Raw genomic sequence first — 16,198 nt, 5'->3', positions numbered from 1 at the left:
TGTTAACAAAATCAGAATTATTCTGATTGCTCTGATTGTCATTCATTAACTATGATCAGGGCTTCCCCTCCCCAGCCAGAACTCAGTTCCAACACCTCTCAGGTGGGCATGGTGAGTCCCAGCATCTCTTTTTCTAGAAAAACAGCACTGGTTATGATTAATTTACATCTTTCTTTAAAAAAATTAGATATTTAAAAAAATAGATATTTCTTTAAAAATTAAATTATGTCTAAGTGTAGCCCAAGTCTTCAACATGCTAAGCCTTACTGCATCTGTTTGCTTCTGACAGGTCTGGATTTCAGCAAGTCCCTAGGAACAAACAAAACATTTGTAAAATCCAAATAGCTGGCTCTGCAGTTTTGTAAATCCGTGCTCTCTTGTTGTCAACCCAGGGGCTAAGATGACAGTATCTTATTGGCTGGTTCCTTTCCTTTTAAAAAGGACCATCTGGTTTGCCCAAGGCTGGTTGGCTCCAAAGTTGTATGCTCTAGCATTTTTTGTAGCCTGGTGTCTAGTGAAAATATAAGTGTTGCTTTTGCAATAAGAAGGAGCACAAACATTGAAATCCTTCTAGTTAAGACTGCAAGAATTACCTTGCTGGAATCTCAGGCCAAGGTTTATCTAGTCCAGTAAGGTATTACCAACAACAGCCAGGAAGGCCCTCTGAAAGCTCACAAGTCAGGTATGATTGTAATGGCCTCAGCACCTGGTCCTCAGAGGTACAGGACCTCTGAACATGGAGTTTCCATACAGCTATCATGGCCAACAGTTGTTAATAACCACTGTTTTAAAAATTAATGTATGCCTAAGTTGACTATTTTTCATGCAGATTGGTGAACATTTGTGGAGCACTTTGGAACACCATTGTTCATGGCCCCAGCAACTACCCAATTTGTGTGTAAAGCTCTATTTCAACTTGTTCAAATATTTGCTTGGTGTGTACCCCTGAAAATGTGGGCTGGAAGATTAATTGTCATGAATATTACTTGTTTAAAAAAATCCCAAACTTGACAGCCAGCTGTCAAAAGACCATTATTCTCTGGTTTGGAAGAATGGCTATTAGAGGATTTAAATATCTTTAATATAAAGTGATGTGGCACTGTTAACAACACTGTTAATTTCTTGGTGCGGCAAATAAATAAGCTGCCATTGTTGGTTCTAGTCCTGTGATTACAATTTCTCCTGCATTTATTTCAACCATTCTCCATAAAACAATGGGTAAAAGAGAAATTGCATTCAAAAAAATTCAGAGGAGGTTTTTTTTATTTAAAAAAGGATGTAATTCTCATGGATAGGGTGCAGAGTATATGGGCAATGGGGCCTTGATATAACCAGGACAGGATTTGACAATCCTGACTAACTGCAGGCAGTCTGAGGCGTCTTATGCCAAAGAATTAGAGTAATTTGGAAGCAATACAGTATACTTTTCTCAAGCAACTACAGAGTTAGGTTTTTTTTTATAGGTGTTTGGCAAAAGCTGCCACAAACCAGTCATGATTTGACACCTCCTCCCAAAACCAAACCAAACGTTTGCCCAAAGAGCTGGAAAAGTAGGCTTCTTCAAAACTAAAAATATGCACCACTCAATATTAGCTTTCCTCTTCCTTTCACACCACCCACCTTTGCTCACTTTCTCTTAAGGGGTTCTTTGCTCATGCTTAGGATAGAATATAATGAGCCTCTTCTGCCCCAGTAATTCAGCAGCTTCCTGCAGGCTGCCAGCCTCTATAAATAGAGCAGAAGTGAGGACCCTGCTCCATATTCTGCCCCCCCAAACACTTACCCTTCTGCTCCTTTGCAGTCTTGCTCCACCTTGTGCTCCACCCATGCAAATACCTGATGCACATTTGTCTTTGTTTGATAAAGAAGGCATTGTGATTGTGCGGCACAAACTCCACCTCCATTCTTTTCTACAAATTCCTTACAGCAGAAATGCATTGAAAAGGGCATTTCAGAAATGTTGCTGCAGTTCAGCTAAGCGTTATGTTTATTCCCAGGGCTCCAGCAAAGTTTATGGTGACTGAAATCCCACATACAGCAGTGAATATTTTAAATCTTCACACAGAACTTGTGGAACTTATAATTAGAATTTGAGATCAAGAAGGGAATTTTATTCATGCCCCGAATAGCAAGAGGCTGAAGATCTTAATTCCTGCACTTCAGATGCCAAGACCAGGTGACAAAATAACAAGAGAGGACAAAAGACCAGCTTAATCAGTGTCTCTGGAGGCAGCAACCGCTCTGTGGAGTTTAATTTCAGGGGCTGACAATTTTGCAGAGAAAGCCCAAGAGATCGAGGCAAGGGACAGTGGCACAAATAAAAGTTTGTTTTTAATCAATACCCCAATCAAAGCATTGGCAGTAGGATTGGTATTGCATAACTGGAGATTCCCACAAAGCCCTAACCAAATTAGTGTTAAATGTCATCTAGGCTAATGCCTGCTCCCTACTTGCAGTTCAGGGGGGCTGAGGAGGCAGATCCTTCAGCTGTAGTAAAGTGAAATTAGTCAATGTGAACAATTGATTAAAAACAGAAGCAAAGAAAGTCTGCATAAAGAACAGCAGAAACACCAGCTTGCTGTAAAGTCCTCTGGGAAGTACCTTTGCTGTCCATCCTGGGAGAAGCCAGAAGAGAGGAAAGAGGAAACATCAAAATGACATTCTGATGCTGAGTATTGGGGCCTTGCCCTCTGCACTCTCTCTTCCTTCTTTCCACCTTTCTGCTTCTTCTGCTAGCAAGAGCTCTTCTCTTATCCCTCAAGCACTCAATTTCACCTTTGTTTTTTCTCTGGAGCATCTCACAATTAGCCTCACACTGTGCAGGTGGGACCTAACACTCCACCCCCTCTGCTTGCACTTTCATTCTCTCTGCTAAACTCTGCTAGATCTTGGTAACCCCTATTATTAACCAATAGCGAATGCTATTAAAAAGGAACAGGCACTGACTTCACAGGTGCAAATGTTATTCACAGGTAGCCATTTTGACTCTTACCGAGTTTTTTTCCGGATAACCCCCCCCCCCCACACACACACACAGAGAAAAGTTGCTTTTAAAACATAAAGAGGTCTATTAGGAAGCAGCCACATACATATGAGTGTAACATGTAGTTTGAATCTAAGGCTGCAAAGGCATTACACTAGGGTCAGAAAGAAGGAAAAGGACTCTCTGGAAGGTCTTCTCTGTAAAACATGCCTTAAATCACTATGCATAAACAAATACGCTTGTCTTGCCATCATTTCTGCTATTACAAATCACCCAGCAGGGTCACCGGCCTACTGTACTTGGCCCCACAAACAAACAGTGCTGTAATAGGTGAAACCACTCTGTGCAAAGGAGGTACACTTACGAAAGATGCTGGAGACAAATAACAAGCACCTTTATGTCCTGCTTGGTCTGATCCAGAAAGGCAGTTCTTGCATTTGGACTAAAGCATTACAATTGGAAGAAACTCGCCAGCTAGGGTAGAGCTACTACACAAGCTTCTGGCAGGTGACCCAATGTGGCTTATTTGTAGGCAGAGGAGGAGGCAGTGGGTAGATGCAAACGCACCAGCAGGAGCACCACATTGGCTCTGCCAATGAATTTGCACTATGCTGACCTTCCCACCATCTCGGCACCTTCATCTCCACCCCACCTGGTGATGTGCTTCTGATTACCACACAAAAGATAATTACAGTAACCTATGTTGTTGATGTTACAGGTAGGTAGCCAGCCGTGTTGGTCTGAGTCGAAGCAAAATAAAAAAAATCCCTTCAGTAGCACCTTAAAGACCAACTAAGTTTTTATTTTGGTATGAGCTTTCGTGTGCATGCACACTTCTTCAGATACCTGAAGAAGAAGTGTGCATGCACATGAAAGCTCATACCAAAATAAAAACTTAGTTGGTCTTTAAGGTGCTACTGAAGGGATTTTTTTTATTTTGCTATGTTGTTGATGTTCAAGTATAATGCCACCAAAAAAGAATCATGCTTTCTCCATTAATTTATTAAGAAGACTCTTGAAATTAACTCCACACATTTTTGAAACTAGTATATGTTCAGTCCAGTTATGCTTGGAGGCATTAGTGTTCTGAAAACTCAGGGATGTTTTTAAAAATAGCAAGCAATGAAGTGGAGGAACGAATCTTGGCAAGGGGGAGAAAACCCAAAAGAGACTTCTGAAAATATGGTGCATTTGTGCGAAGAGGCCTGTTGGATCGTAGACCATGTCTCTATCATCCCCTGCCTAACTGCCAGCTAAAAACACTTTAATAAACTGTTTCCTGTTGGCTTTTAGGTTGGGCATCAGCTACTCAAAAGAAACCTCCTATAACTAAACCATTGTGTCCAGTGGAGGGATGCTTACCTCCTGTTCTCGTGTTTTCTGAGACTCGGATACGGTCGTGCTGTCTTTGATATCCGCTTCTGGTTTTGTGGCCATAGTTTTCCGCTTTGGCAATGGACTTTCAGAAGCTTTGGGAGGCTCTTCGGGTAGTTTGGGCAGTGGCTTTCCTTCTGATGGAGCAGGAGGCTTTCTGTCTTGGACAGTGGTTGGTAATTTGCTCGGTTCTGAAGTCCTGAGATGGTTTGCTTGTGAAAGGTGCCTGTCGTGAGGAGCTGACATTTCAGGTTGCTGAGGAGCTCCTCTCTGTTGCTGACCAATTCCTCCGGGTTGGTGTCGAGGGGATCCAGTTGGCTGTTGCTTTGGAGCAGGCAGTGGCATTGGAGCAGGGTCTCCTAGGCTTCCTTCTAGCAGCCTCTGAGTTTGGCAGTTCAAACACAGCCATTCATTTTTCTGAAATAAAATGGAAAAAACAAACAAACCAGGAATAAAATCCACATTTCATTCAAGATCAGCATGAAGATACCTCTCCTATGGTATCTTCCTTCTCTTTGAGTTAAACATAATTATTTCCACTTTACATTATGTGGAGGAAAGCAGATTTTTGCTGTAACCCCCAAACTGCCATGGTTTAATGGATTGATGGGCTAACTCCCAGGTCAGTGCACATAATATTACAACCTTAGACAGATAGGCCTGTTGATCCATCTAGCTTAGTTAGTAGCAGTTCTCTAGGGTTTCAGACACGCAACATTCCCAGCCTCACCTGGAGATGCTGGGGAAATGAATGTTGGACCTTCTGCATATAAACCTACAACCTTTCCCCCCAGCCTTAGATGTTCAAATTATAACTCAGTCATGGACAGGAGACCTTGGGCAAGTCAGAGTGTGGCAGCCTCAATTCACCATCTCTAAAATGGGATTAACATTGACCAGCCTCCCACGATCACTGTGAGGACAAACAAGGCTTATTAGGATTCATGATTATTATTAACAACAACAGCAACTGAAAATGAACATCAAATATTTATTTTTCTTATTCTTTTTAGAGCAGAAAAGCCTTTATCATCAAAAGGAAGGGTAATGGCTACATAGGATAGCCATTTAATGCTCCAGAGACCATGTAAAAAAGAAAAAAGAAACAAACAAAATTAGCCAAACAATCTCAAGACAGAACAGCTATTTCTGATGGTACCATGCCTGAAGTATTTATGGATTCTGAATTATGTGGACATCAACTAGAACTACAGATATAAATCATGTACTGTATATCAAAGCATTATGGGATGCATTATAGGTCTTGAGTAAAGAGTGTACTCCTTATAAGACGAAAACTTAATAAAGCCTACATTGTGATGATCTTCTTTGCTGAGGATGGGTGGAATAGGAATGCAAAGACTCAGCCCTATTGGTGTAAATTTTGCATGATTTGGCACAAAAAAAAGACGTGTCAGCAAGTTGTGAAAATATAAAAATATGTTTGCCTGTGCTTTGCAGCTAAAAAACAACAACACTACAATGAAGTAATTATCAGCTTTCTCTTCTGTGTTCAATTTATGCAAGCTGGGGAGTTTAGGATTTGGGGAAGTGCCCCATGACACCAGATGTTAGACATTTCATACAGGTAAGGACCCTATATCAGCATAACAGCAGAGATATGCTGTCATAATATTACACAGGTGCATTTCCAATGGAAGAGCCAAAGATGAGCAGTGTTGTTAGCATGGCATTATGACAACAAAAGAGATGGCATGTGTTAAAACACATCAAACTCAACTGAGAGCCAAAGCATACTCCCCACAACCTCCTCCATCTATGCCCGTACCACCATGGCAAAGTTTAAGATTCAGATCAGCTCTGCACCCAGTTATAGCATATCCACAGCAGTATGAAAAACCCCAAAAGGGAAACCTCCCAAATAAGCTGCTTGGACAGTACACTGCACTGACTAACCTTTTCCCACTTTTGATAGATAATTCAAAAGGATGGCTATTTGCAGATAGAAGCAAAAGGGCTTTCAAATAGCTATCTATGGGGAATAGTGCAGCCTCTCAGTTTCTGGGTTCTTCTCGTCTGCATCACAGTGGTTGCTTCTGTGGAAGGTGCTATCGGTGTCCAGGTTTCTGGCAGGCTGTGATTTCTCTTTGTAATGGAGAAAGGCAGCATTTCACAACTGCTTTATCTCCATCCAATCCAACATATATGCATTTGCAAAAGTTATTGTTTGGAAGTGAGAGCTGGACCATAAAGAAGGCTGATCGCCGAAGAATTGATGCTTTTGAATTATGGTGCTGGAGGAGACTCTTGAGAGTCCCATGGACTGCAAGAAGATCAAACCTCTCCATTCTGAAGGAAATCAGCCCTGAGTGCTCACTGGAAGGACAGATCCTGAAGCTGAGGCTCCAATACTTTGGCCACCTCATGAGAAGAGAAGACTCCCTGGAAAAGACCCTGATGTTGGGAAAGATTGAGGGCACTAGGAGAAAGGGACGACAGAGGACGAGATGGTTGGTGTTCTTGAAGCTACCAATATGAGTTTGACCAAACTGTGGGAGGCAGTGGAAGACAGGAATGCCTGGCATGCTCTGGTCCATGGGGCCACGAAGAGTCGGACACGACTAAATGACTAAACAACAACAACAACAACAATTGTTTGGATGTTAGTTGGGGATCCAAATGTTTGCTTAACGTTTTCACCAGGTCAAGCTCAAGATGTATCTCAACAAGCTAACTGAAACACCACAGTGATCAAAGAGATAATATTAATCTGAAATCAGCTCCCTCAACAGCAGCAGCTTAAAATCATGAGGTTCTATGTAGTGTCTTTCTCTGAAAACATGTAATAGACAAGGCATAATTTTTCAGAATAATACATGGGGGAGGGAACCCCCTCCATGTCCTAAAATTAAGAAAAATTACTTGGTGTTGTGTTTCCTGTTGCTAAAGATGCAATTTCAAATGCACAAGTAGCTTCACTTTGATCCATAGTGATTTTATATGGAATGCTTAGTCACTTCAGCGCTGTTAATTGCATTCACTTATTCCCCTCATAATGGCTCCCTTGTGTGCAGTGCATCTGCTGCATGCATAACAGCTGAAATTTTTCTCTTGTTCTTTTATTTTTAGCTCTGAAATGCAGAAGCTAAACTGTATTTTACCAAGAGGATGATTCTCTATAATGAGGGCTCTTTAAGTCTGTTGGATGATGGGCTATAGGAGGGGTAGAGGAACATAATGATGTTTTGTGTCCCCAACATTAATATTAACACGCCCTTTCCAACATCAAGATTTCATTTTACAATCATATATTTCTCTCATACATATCTGACTTCATATGACACCTTCTGGCACACCACACACTGAGGTATTCAGTACCAATGACCACAGAATCCTTCTGGACTACGTAGCTTCCAGCAGTTCCACTCTTGCCTGATGGTTCTGGCAGACTGTTGCTCCGCACATAGCATGGCATTCTGCAAGGCTCACTTTGGACCCTCGTGCATTTTAACCACAGGAAAAGTGTGCAATTAATAGAGAGTACTACAGGAACCTGAGGAAAAAAGAGAGGCCTGAGAAAATGGCTTGTGAGACTATGGACTGGGGAGTTAGGTAGCCTATTTTTTTCTGAGTCTAGCCCCTGAAGAGTCTCCTATCCCTTTAATAGTTAGATGGATAATTTTCCACCTGCGGATTCTGTCTTTACTGCAGCATTGTGAGTTGGCAATCAAGGAAGCAGCAAAAAGGCAATGGGTCAGGACAGTGTGTTTATATCAGGCATCCCCAAACTTCAGCCCTCCAGATGTTTTGGGCTACAATTCCCATCTTCCCCGACCACTGGTTCTGTTAGCGAGGGATCATGGGAGTTGTAGGCCAAAACATCTGGAGGGCCGCAGTTTGGGAATGCCTGGTTTTATATGTTCACTTTAACCAGGGTTCCCAAACTAAGGCCTGGGGGCCAGATGCGACCCAATCGCCTTCTAAATCCGGCCCACGGACAGTCCGGGAATCAGCATGTTTTTACATGAGTAGAATGTGTCCTTTTATTTAAAATGCATCTCTGGGTTATTTGTGGGGCCTGATGAGAGCGTCATTTTGAAAATCCTGCTGCATTCATTCTCCTCAGGGACTATATAATTAATGTAACAGGCTCTTTCCTTTATTCAGGTCAATGCTAAGGCTCAGCTCAAATATCCCAATGCAGCTAAAGGGGTGGGGGTGGAAATAGGAAGAAGACAGCTGAGTTTAAAATAAATAGGATAAAACTAAAACCAGCCATAGTCATGAGGACCCTTCTGTAACACACGTCACCAAGTATACAGAATAACAAACATTAAGCATGACTGTAAAAAGGTAAAGGGACCCCTGAGCATTAGTCCAGTCGTGACCAACTCTGGGGTTGCGATGCTTATCTTGTGTTATTGGCCAAGGGAGACGGCGTACAGCTTCCAGGTCATGTGGCCAGCATGACAAAACCGCTTCTGGCGAACCAGAGCAGCACACGGAAACGCTGTTTACCTTCCTGTTTATCTACTTGCACTTTGACGTGCTTTCGAACTGCTAGGTTGGCAGGAGCTGGGACCGAGCAACGGGAGCTCACCCCGTCACGGGGATTCGAACCACCGACCTTCTGATCGGCAAGCCCTAGGCTCAGTGGTTTAACCCACAGCACCACCCGAGTCCCATGACTGTACAAAGAGAGAAATGCCTCAATTCTAAACTACTCAAAGAAAGGAAGTTAAGCACCAGTTAAAAATGACAAAGCTCAGAACTCAAAGGACTTCTCCATGGAGAAGGGCCATAGTTTAGTGGTATAGCGTTTATTTTGAATACAGAAGCTCCCAGGTGAAATCTTTAGCACCTCCAGTTAGGGCATCTGAAACCCTGGAGAGCTGCTGCCAGACACTGTAGAAAATATTGAGCTAGGTGGAACAGTGGTCTGATTCAGTATAAGGCACCTTCCTAGGTTCCCTCCTCACATCTGGAGAGGAGAGTCTATGAGAAAAACAAGCAGTACAGACAGAGAAATGAGATTGTTTTCCTTGGGCTTTAGCCATACACACTTGGCAGGTAAACTTAAGTGCTACTATTACTTTTCCAGAATGTGTTCAGTAGCATTTCCTAGCTTGGTTTTACTTTGTATTAGGAGTGCCAGCTATTATTTCAAATATATATAGAGCATTTTTTCCTATCACAAGACAGTACCTAACAATAGGGTGTACAATGTAAAAGTACAGCATTGTAAAAGTACAGCATTAAACTTAAAATAACCCCAGCTCTATAAACTCTAAAACAATACAAAGGTTACCTGTCATGTTTTGAATTTTGACTATTGTCACTATGTCCCATTTTCAGACATCTGAAAAGTTAGTACACTATTCAAGATCAGGAAGTTGTGGACTGTATGTGCTGCACACACAGTTTCAGGTTTCCAGGTCATCTGGAAGTATATTACTGAGTCTGATAGCCTGGCTCTGTGAGGGAATCAATCCCAAGTCTCAAAAATGATGTCTCCTTCTTACTAGTGGAGAATAGGTTAATACCAGTTTGGTAGAAATGACCCCGGGCTCCTTCAGGAGGAAGAGTGGGTTATAAATTCAATTAATGCTAATAATAACGGCTGCACATCGCTGAAAAGTCACAAGTTCAAATAAATAGGTTGGGGAAAACCCAAAGCCAACTGGAGGGGGAACATGGAGAGAGGAGAGGGTGGGGAAGTTATAAAAAGTAAAGGGACCCCTGAACATTAGGTCCAGTCGTGACCGACTCTGGGGTTGCAGCGCTCATCTCGCTTTACTCGCCGAGGGAGCCGGCGTACAGCTTCCGGGTCATGTGACCAGCCGCTTCTGGCGAACCAGAGCAGCACAAAGAAATGCTGTTTACCTTCCTGCCAGAGCAGTACCTATTTATCTACTTGCACTTTGACATGCTTTTGAACTGCAACGGGAGCTCACTCTGTCATGGGGATTCAAACCGCCAACCTTCTGATCGGCATGCCCTAGGCTCTGTGGTTTAACCCACAGCGTCACCCGCGTCCCTGGGGAAGTTATACTGTGCACCTAAAAGTTGATGGACAACCATAGATATCTAGCTGGATACCACCCTTGGTCCCAAAATTTCCCAAATGAATTTCAAAATTAAAATTTGGCAATAAAATTTGAAAATCACCTGTCTTAAGGGGTACATCATGTTTATATAAAATGACCTAAATTCTACTGCAAGCTGCTAATTTCAGTCAAAGACTAACTGCTAGGCGTTAGATACAGTTCAAAAGTAACTACTACTGTATGGGATCTGTCACATACTGGCAAATGTTGGTTGTTACGACAAAATGTTTGGGTGTCAAATGTTGGTCCTGAGCATCAAACAGGCACCAAATATTCACTTATCCAAAGAACATTATTTATCAAAAGCCACAGAAGAAAAGTTTGAGGAGAAGTTTTGACTACAAATTCATTTCAGCTCTAAGATTTGTACTACTATGATCACACAAATGCAGCCCACCTTGTCGGTGACACATCAGAAAATGAAAGCAATGATTCATTCAAGAAGTGGAGATAGAAACGTCATACAACTGAGTAATTTGTTGCTGCACTGCGTATATGTATCTTTGTAAATTCACCTAGAAAATCCAGGACTCCCTGTCATTTTAATGCAGCAATCCACATAATGCCTATGATCCATCTACTGAGAAGTCATGGTTTCGTGGTGACAGCTGTACAAGTTGCTTGTCCTAGGCGCTGATAAAGCATAGAGAATGCCAGTGAACATGTAGCATGGTTCACCCTGTACGTTTGTCTAGCTCCCAGTTCCCCAAGAAAGTATACTTCAGAATGGGCAGTCCCTTTGAAAGTTATTGGCTTCTAACCAATGATCTGTGCACAAGTGGAACACATGTCTATTTGGGCAAGGAGAAATATAACATGTAATGGTGAAATATAACATGTAACATACAAAAATATATTAGGGTAAATTGCTTTGCAAAAATGTCTATATTAGGGAAAATTGCATTAAAATATGTATATTATATTAAAGTCACACTAAAATGCTGATGAACTTTCATAAGGACTTTTTATGCAAACTGATGTGGAAAAGGGGAGGACTGAACTTTAAGACTGGAGAAATGGAAACTGAGAGAAACTGAAACTGAAATATTTGCCGGACCTTATTTGGGGAACCCCTTAGAGCAGATTTAGGGGGAGGAGAGGATGCAGATACAGATTTGGCACTTCAGTGGAAACTTGTGGTACCTGTGTGCTCATTGTTAGACATGCCTCAAAGACATTAAACTGCTTTCCCTTCAGTTAGCTATCAAATTAAGACTTGCCAAGCCAATCAGTCAAATTAGTATAACCGGAATTGATGTCAAGAAGAGCACCAAATCATTAAGATGACACTATAAAGAAACATATTACACTGTTTGTCATAAAATGCATTGGGAATGTTCAAGTATTCAAGCAAAGAGCGTACAGTATAGAAAATGCTGCTTACCTGAAGGGGTGAGAGAGTGTGTACCACCTATTCTTTGTTTTTGAATTTTTGCGTATTTGTAATACAGTATTTGCAATCTACCTTTCCATGCACCATGGGTACACATAGTGACTTACAACAGAGGTAAACACATGATGCACCATAAAACCATATAAAAGCCAATACACATAAGAAAGGCATCAGCTAAAAGCAACACACTCCTGACAGTAATACTAGAGATTCCTACTGCAAACCAGCACCTAGGGTGAAAGGCAAGCTCTCCTTACACATGAGCTGTTGTCAAGTGAAAGAGCTGAGGGACAGGAGAAACCAAAGGCAGCTAGTTTTTCAGCAAAGCCAATGGAGTAAGCCCCATTTCCCAAGCTTTCTCTGTGCTGCAGCTGGGAGAAATGCTGCTAGAAGAGAGTTGAGAGAGAGAGAGAGCAAGCAAAATGGAGCTGATCCCTCATCCAAGCCAATGGAGATGGCCTTGCTTCTATCTCCCTCTACTGCTTATAGAATTTATCTTCTTAATTCATTTACGTTGCTTATAAAGCCACCCTTCACCCAATGGTCTGAAGGCTGGGTGCATTCTTCACTCGAATAAAATGAAACATCTGTACAAAATCACTGACATAATCACAATCATAGAAACAACCATCATCCCAACATACTTTAAAGCAGGTGGTAAAAATAGATCAAACTGGCTGGTATATCCTCACCAGTTTGGGGATGCCTGGTCAAGAGTAAACTCTTTTGGTGTCACCCCTTCAAGGGTTTTCTCGCTGATGGTGACCCACTGCCCAGAGCAGGACCTCCTTTTATGGCTAAACATTGTTATAGTATGGAGGACACATGTTGGCAGCAGGTCAGCTTTTGCAGATGCGTTAAATAAATTATTTGAAAAGATTAATAAATGGCCTAATCAGAGAGGTTAATATGAAGAATGGCTTTCAATATTAATCCAGTTAATCTAGGAATCTGCCCTAATGTATTTTTCCATTCTGGCACAAGTGATTCAATGCTGCAATGAATATTTCAATCACATTTACTTTCTGAAACCTTTATTACTGTGCTATATCATAAATACGATATTTCTAGGTCAAGTTCCTGTCTGTACTATCAGGCTCCATCAATAAGCAATCAAAATTTTCACAATAATATACCAAGCATAATTCAGAACCTCAAGAAATATTTCAGCATTCAGATTCTTGGTGCGCTTGATGAATAACCAGCTGTTGTCAGAGCTTGCCCTTCCATTAAGCAAACTGGACCAGTTGTCTCACTTGGGAGATATAGTAGTTCAGCAAATTGGTGTACCTCTGTATCCGCCATATGCATCTGCTAGCCAGCTCTGCTGCTATTCCTGCCACTACATCTGGCAAGACACTTCCCCTCCCTACATCATTCTAGGAAGGGACAAGGGGGTCCTTAGCCCAAGTGAGCCATTTTGTGCGAGGTGGTTGTGTTTTAATGCCATGGCTCGCTGCTAAAACAGCTGCCTAAATTGGGGTCTGTGTGGAGTTTAATGTTACTATAACTTTAACCTTCTAAAAAATGTTTAGGAGCATTTTTGGTAACTGCAGACCAGCTCTGAGAGAAAGGGAGGTAGGAGATGGAGATAGAAAACCACCATGAAATAAAAGCAGGAGGGAAGGAATGCAAGAGGGGCAGCAGCAGCAGCAGCAGCAGCTGCAGCAGCTGCAGCAGCTCAGGACGCACAATCTCTTGCACTGGCCCTGACTGCTTCCCTCAGGAAATATGCATCAATAGATGCATTTGTGGATGAAGATACAAACGAAGTTGTTATAGTATGTGTTCTACATGTAGAACCTGGGTGCTGGTTTCTGAAATTTAGCATCAACCATAAAAGCCGTTCACTGCTTTATTTATATTCTGATTTTCCCCACATATTTGAAAGTTGCTGTTCCTTAATCAACTCCTGTTATTTCTTATCATCTGAATGATAATACAGTAAGGTCAATCAAAAAATCCAAAATTTTATTGCATTAGCCGGTTGGCCATAGCACATAACACATAAAACATATAAAATCCTAGCGGTAACTTACCACTATTATACAGAGCATGTATCGAAAACACTTACAAAACATCGGATATAAAAACATGCAATATAAAACAGAATTTGGTAAAAAACTAGGATGCATCATGTGCGTTTTGTCCATTGGAGAATGTTTAGTGAAATCTGCGTCTAGAGAGAATTAGCCAGTCGAGAGAGCTCTGAGTTTCAGGGCCTGCAAGATATAAATGGCCACTCGCTGGTAATCCTGGGGTTAGCGTCCACCAATAGAAATTTCATGCGGTCATCTTCCAAGGCGATAAGCGAATGAATTAGTATGAGGAGCCTTGGTCTTATTGCGTTGTATAGGGGGCAGTGAAAGAAAAAATGGATAAAATCCTCTATCTTTCCCTTGTTGCACGGGCAGAGTCGGAGATCGGGCGGAGTGTTGGAAAATATACCCTGTAAAAATGCTGTGGGAATGGAATGGAAGCGGGCAAGTGTGAAGGCCCTTCTTTGTGAAGGGTTCATCAGGTCGCTCAAATAGTGAGCCATAGTTCTTACTGCCTTCACGTGAGGATACCACGTGGATAGGTTGGCCGCATTAGATAGGGCCAGGTCCAGCGCTTCGTCCCTATCTAGAATCCATTCACGGATTTTATCATTATCCCAAGTGATCAGAGCGGAGAAAGCTGGGAGGGAATAACGTTCACAGATGGCCTCCATGCCTTTTGACCAAATGCAGCTGCCAGTAAAGGCTAGAAAGGCTAGTAAGGTAATCCCTCTCAGGTGTTAAGATTGGCAAGGGAGACCCTCTTGGTAGTTCTAATTTCCTCAGAGGTTTAGCAGAGGGCATTCTCTGTGGCAGCTGCTAAAACTTTGGAGTGCCTTCCCCACAGTCTCACTGGGCACCTTCAGCATATAGGTTTTGCCATATGCACAGCTTTACCCTGGCCTTTGAGTCCTGAGATAAATTTTAGAATCCACCCTATTATTTTTATTGTATTAGGTTTTAACTTTTTAAATATTAACTTTATTTTACTTGTTGTACCTGCCCAGGAACCTCATGGTGACAGGCGAGTAAGAAATACAGCAGATGAGGATAATAATGTCAGTGGGCAGCATTTTCAGTTTCTTTCCCATCATAAAAGTTTTCTGAATCAGTGGATCAAGCTGTGGGAGCTATTTTCAGATACATCATGTTCAAATATATGGCTTAACAAGATGTGCCTACATATCCTGTGCAAATTCCATTCATATTCTGTTCCCTATTGACCAAATTAGTTTCCAAACATGCCTTAGTTTCCTAAAAGTTCTGAAAGGATCACTGACAACTGCCATAAATGGATGGATATGCTAACAATGCATCAAGCATTGCTAAGCCATGCTTCTCTTTGGACTGAAAGATTTTCCATATAGCCTCCCATAGATTTTATTTAATTACTTCTGAAGATCCTGTTTGCTGTTACCAAGGAACTAGTGTTTGCACTGTTGACTCAGATAAATCCAGATTAGGATTTCAGAATATTTTACATCATAAGAGATCCACAGAGTCTGTCTCTGTTCCCAGCTCAGCTGTCTCTCCAGACTTTAGGTCCATCACAGACATTGTTTCACTGTGCAGCTTCCCCCCCCCCCCTGATTGCCTCAGAATCTGCACAGTGTTTTATGCCCTAAAATTCACTTTCAGTACTGGAACATGTAAATTCCACACATGGAAACCTGAAGTCCCATACATAGCAGTAGACCTTCTCTGAGCAATGCTCAAGAAGACTATACCGCTTCCAGAAATTTCAAGATCCTTTCCTTTGACACAACCAGGAAGATCCTACAACATCCTTCTATTAGCTGTCCCCTAAACTGTGTACTGTTATGCTGTTTGGGGATTTAACTGGACTCCATCTGGAGCTCATACTCCACAGCTGTTAAACTGCTGCTGGAGTCAGTTAAGTACATGTCCCCCTGTAACGCTGGGGTCCTAGAGTGCTGGCAATAAGGTCTCTTCCCCCCACAGCCCCAAGCTGGAACCACAATTTACTTATGAATTTATTTAGTAGCCTATCCCCTGGTGATCCCAAGGCATATTCATTCTGTGCTGCACCACTTGTGTTCACCATACACTTCAGGTAACGGAGCAATTAACGCTGTTGATGACTCTGACTTTTCAGGAAGATCCATTAGTTCCTGCTGTGTAGTGAAGTTTGTTAGCATGATTATAGCCTTCTCCTGTTGAGAAGAAGCAAGTGCTAATCCTCAGGGAGATGGATGGTACTGCAGGAACTGGGAGTAAAAATAACCCATTGAAATAAAGAGGGTTGCCATGGTGATTGGAAAAATAGAAATGCAGAGATGGACAGCAGGCAGTGGAAAGAAAAGCTACACTTCCTGTAATC

At 42.0% G+C, this 16,198-nt stretch overlaps 1 protein-coding gene across 2 annotated transcripts in view; it reads right to left on the bottom strand.

Annotated features, from left to right (window-relative positions):
* Window positions 1-16,198, bottom strand: part of BSN (bassoon presynaptic cytomatrix protein) — a 208,737-nt gene that overhangs the window by 38,057 nt on the left and 154,482 nt on the right. For both annotated transcript variants that reach the window (XM_088662153.1, XM_088662152.1), the window contains one exon: window positions 4,346-4,774. In XM_088662153.1, coding sequence (XP_088518279.1) covers window positions 4,346-4,774 — 429 coding nt within the window. The remainder of the gene's footprint in view (window positions 1-4,345; window positions 4,775-16,198) is intronic.

Source organism: Zootoca vivipara, chromosome 2 (genome assembly GCF_965207765.1).
Source record: "Zootoca vivipara chromosome 2, rZooViv2.hap1.1, whole genome shotgun sequence".
In the NCBI taxonomy this organism is placed as follows: domain Eukaryota; kingdom Metazoa; phylum Chordata; class Lepidosauria; order Squamata; family Lacertidae; genus Zootoca; species Zootoca vivipara.
The sequence above is the reverse complement of the archived record's forward strand: the minus strand, read 5'-3'. Positions and strand labels throughout refer to the sequence as shown.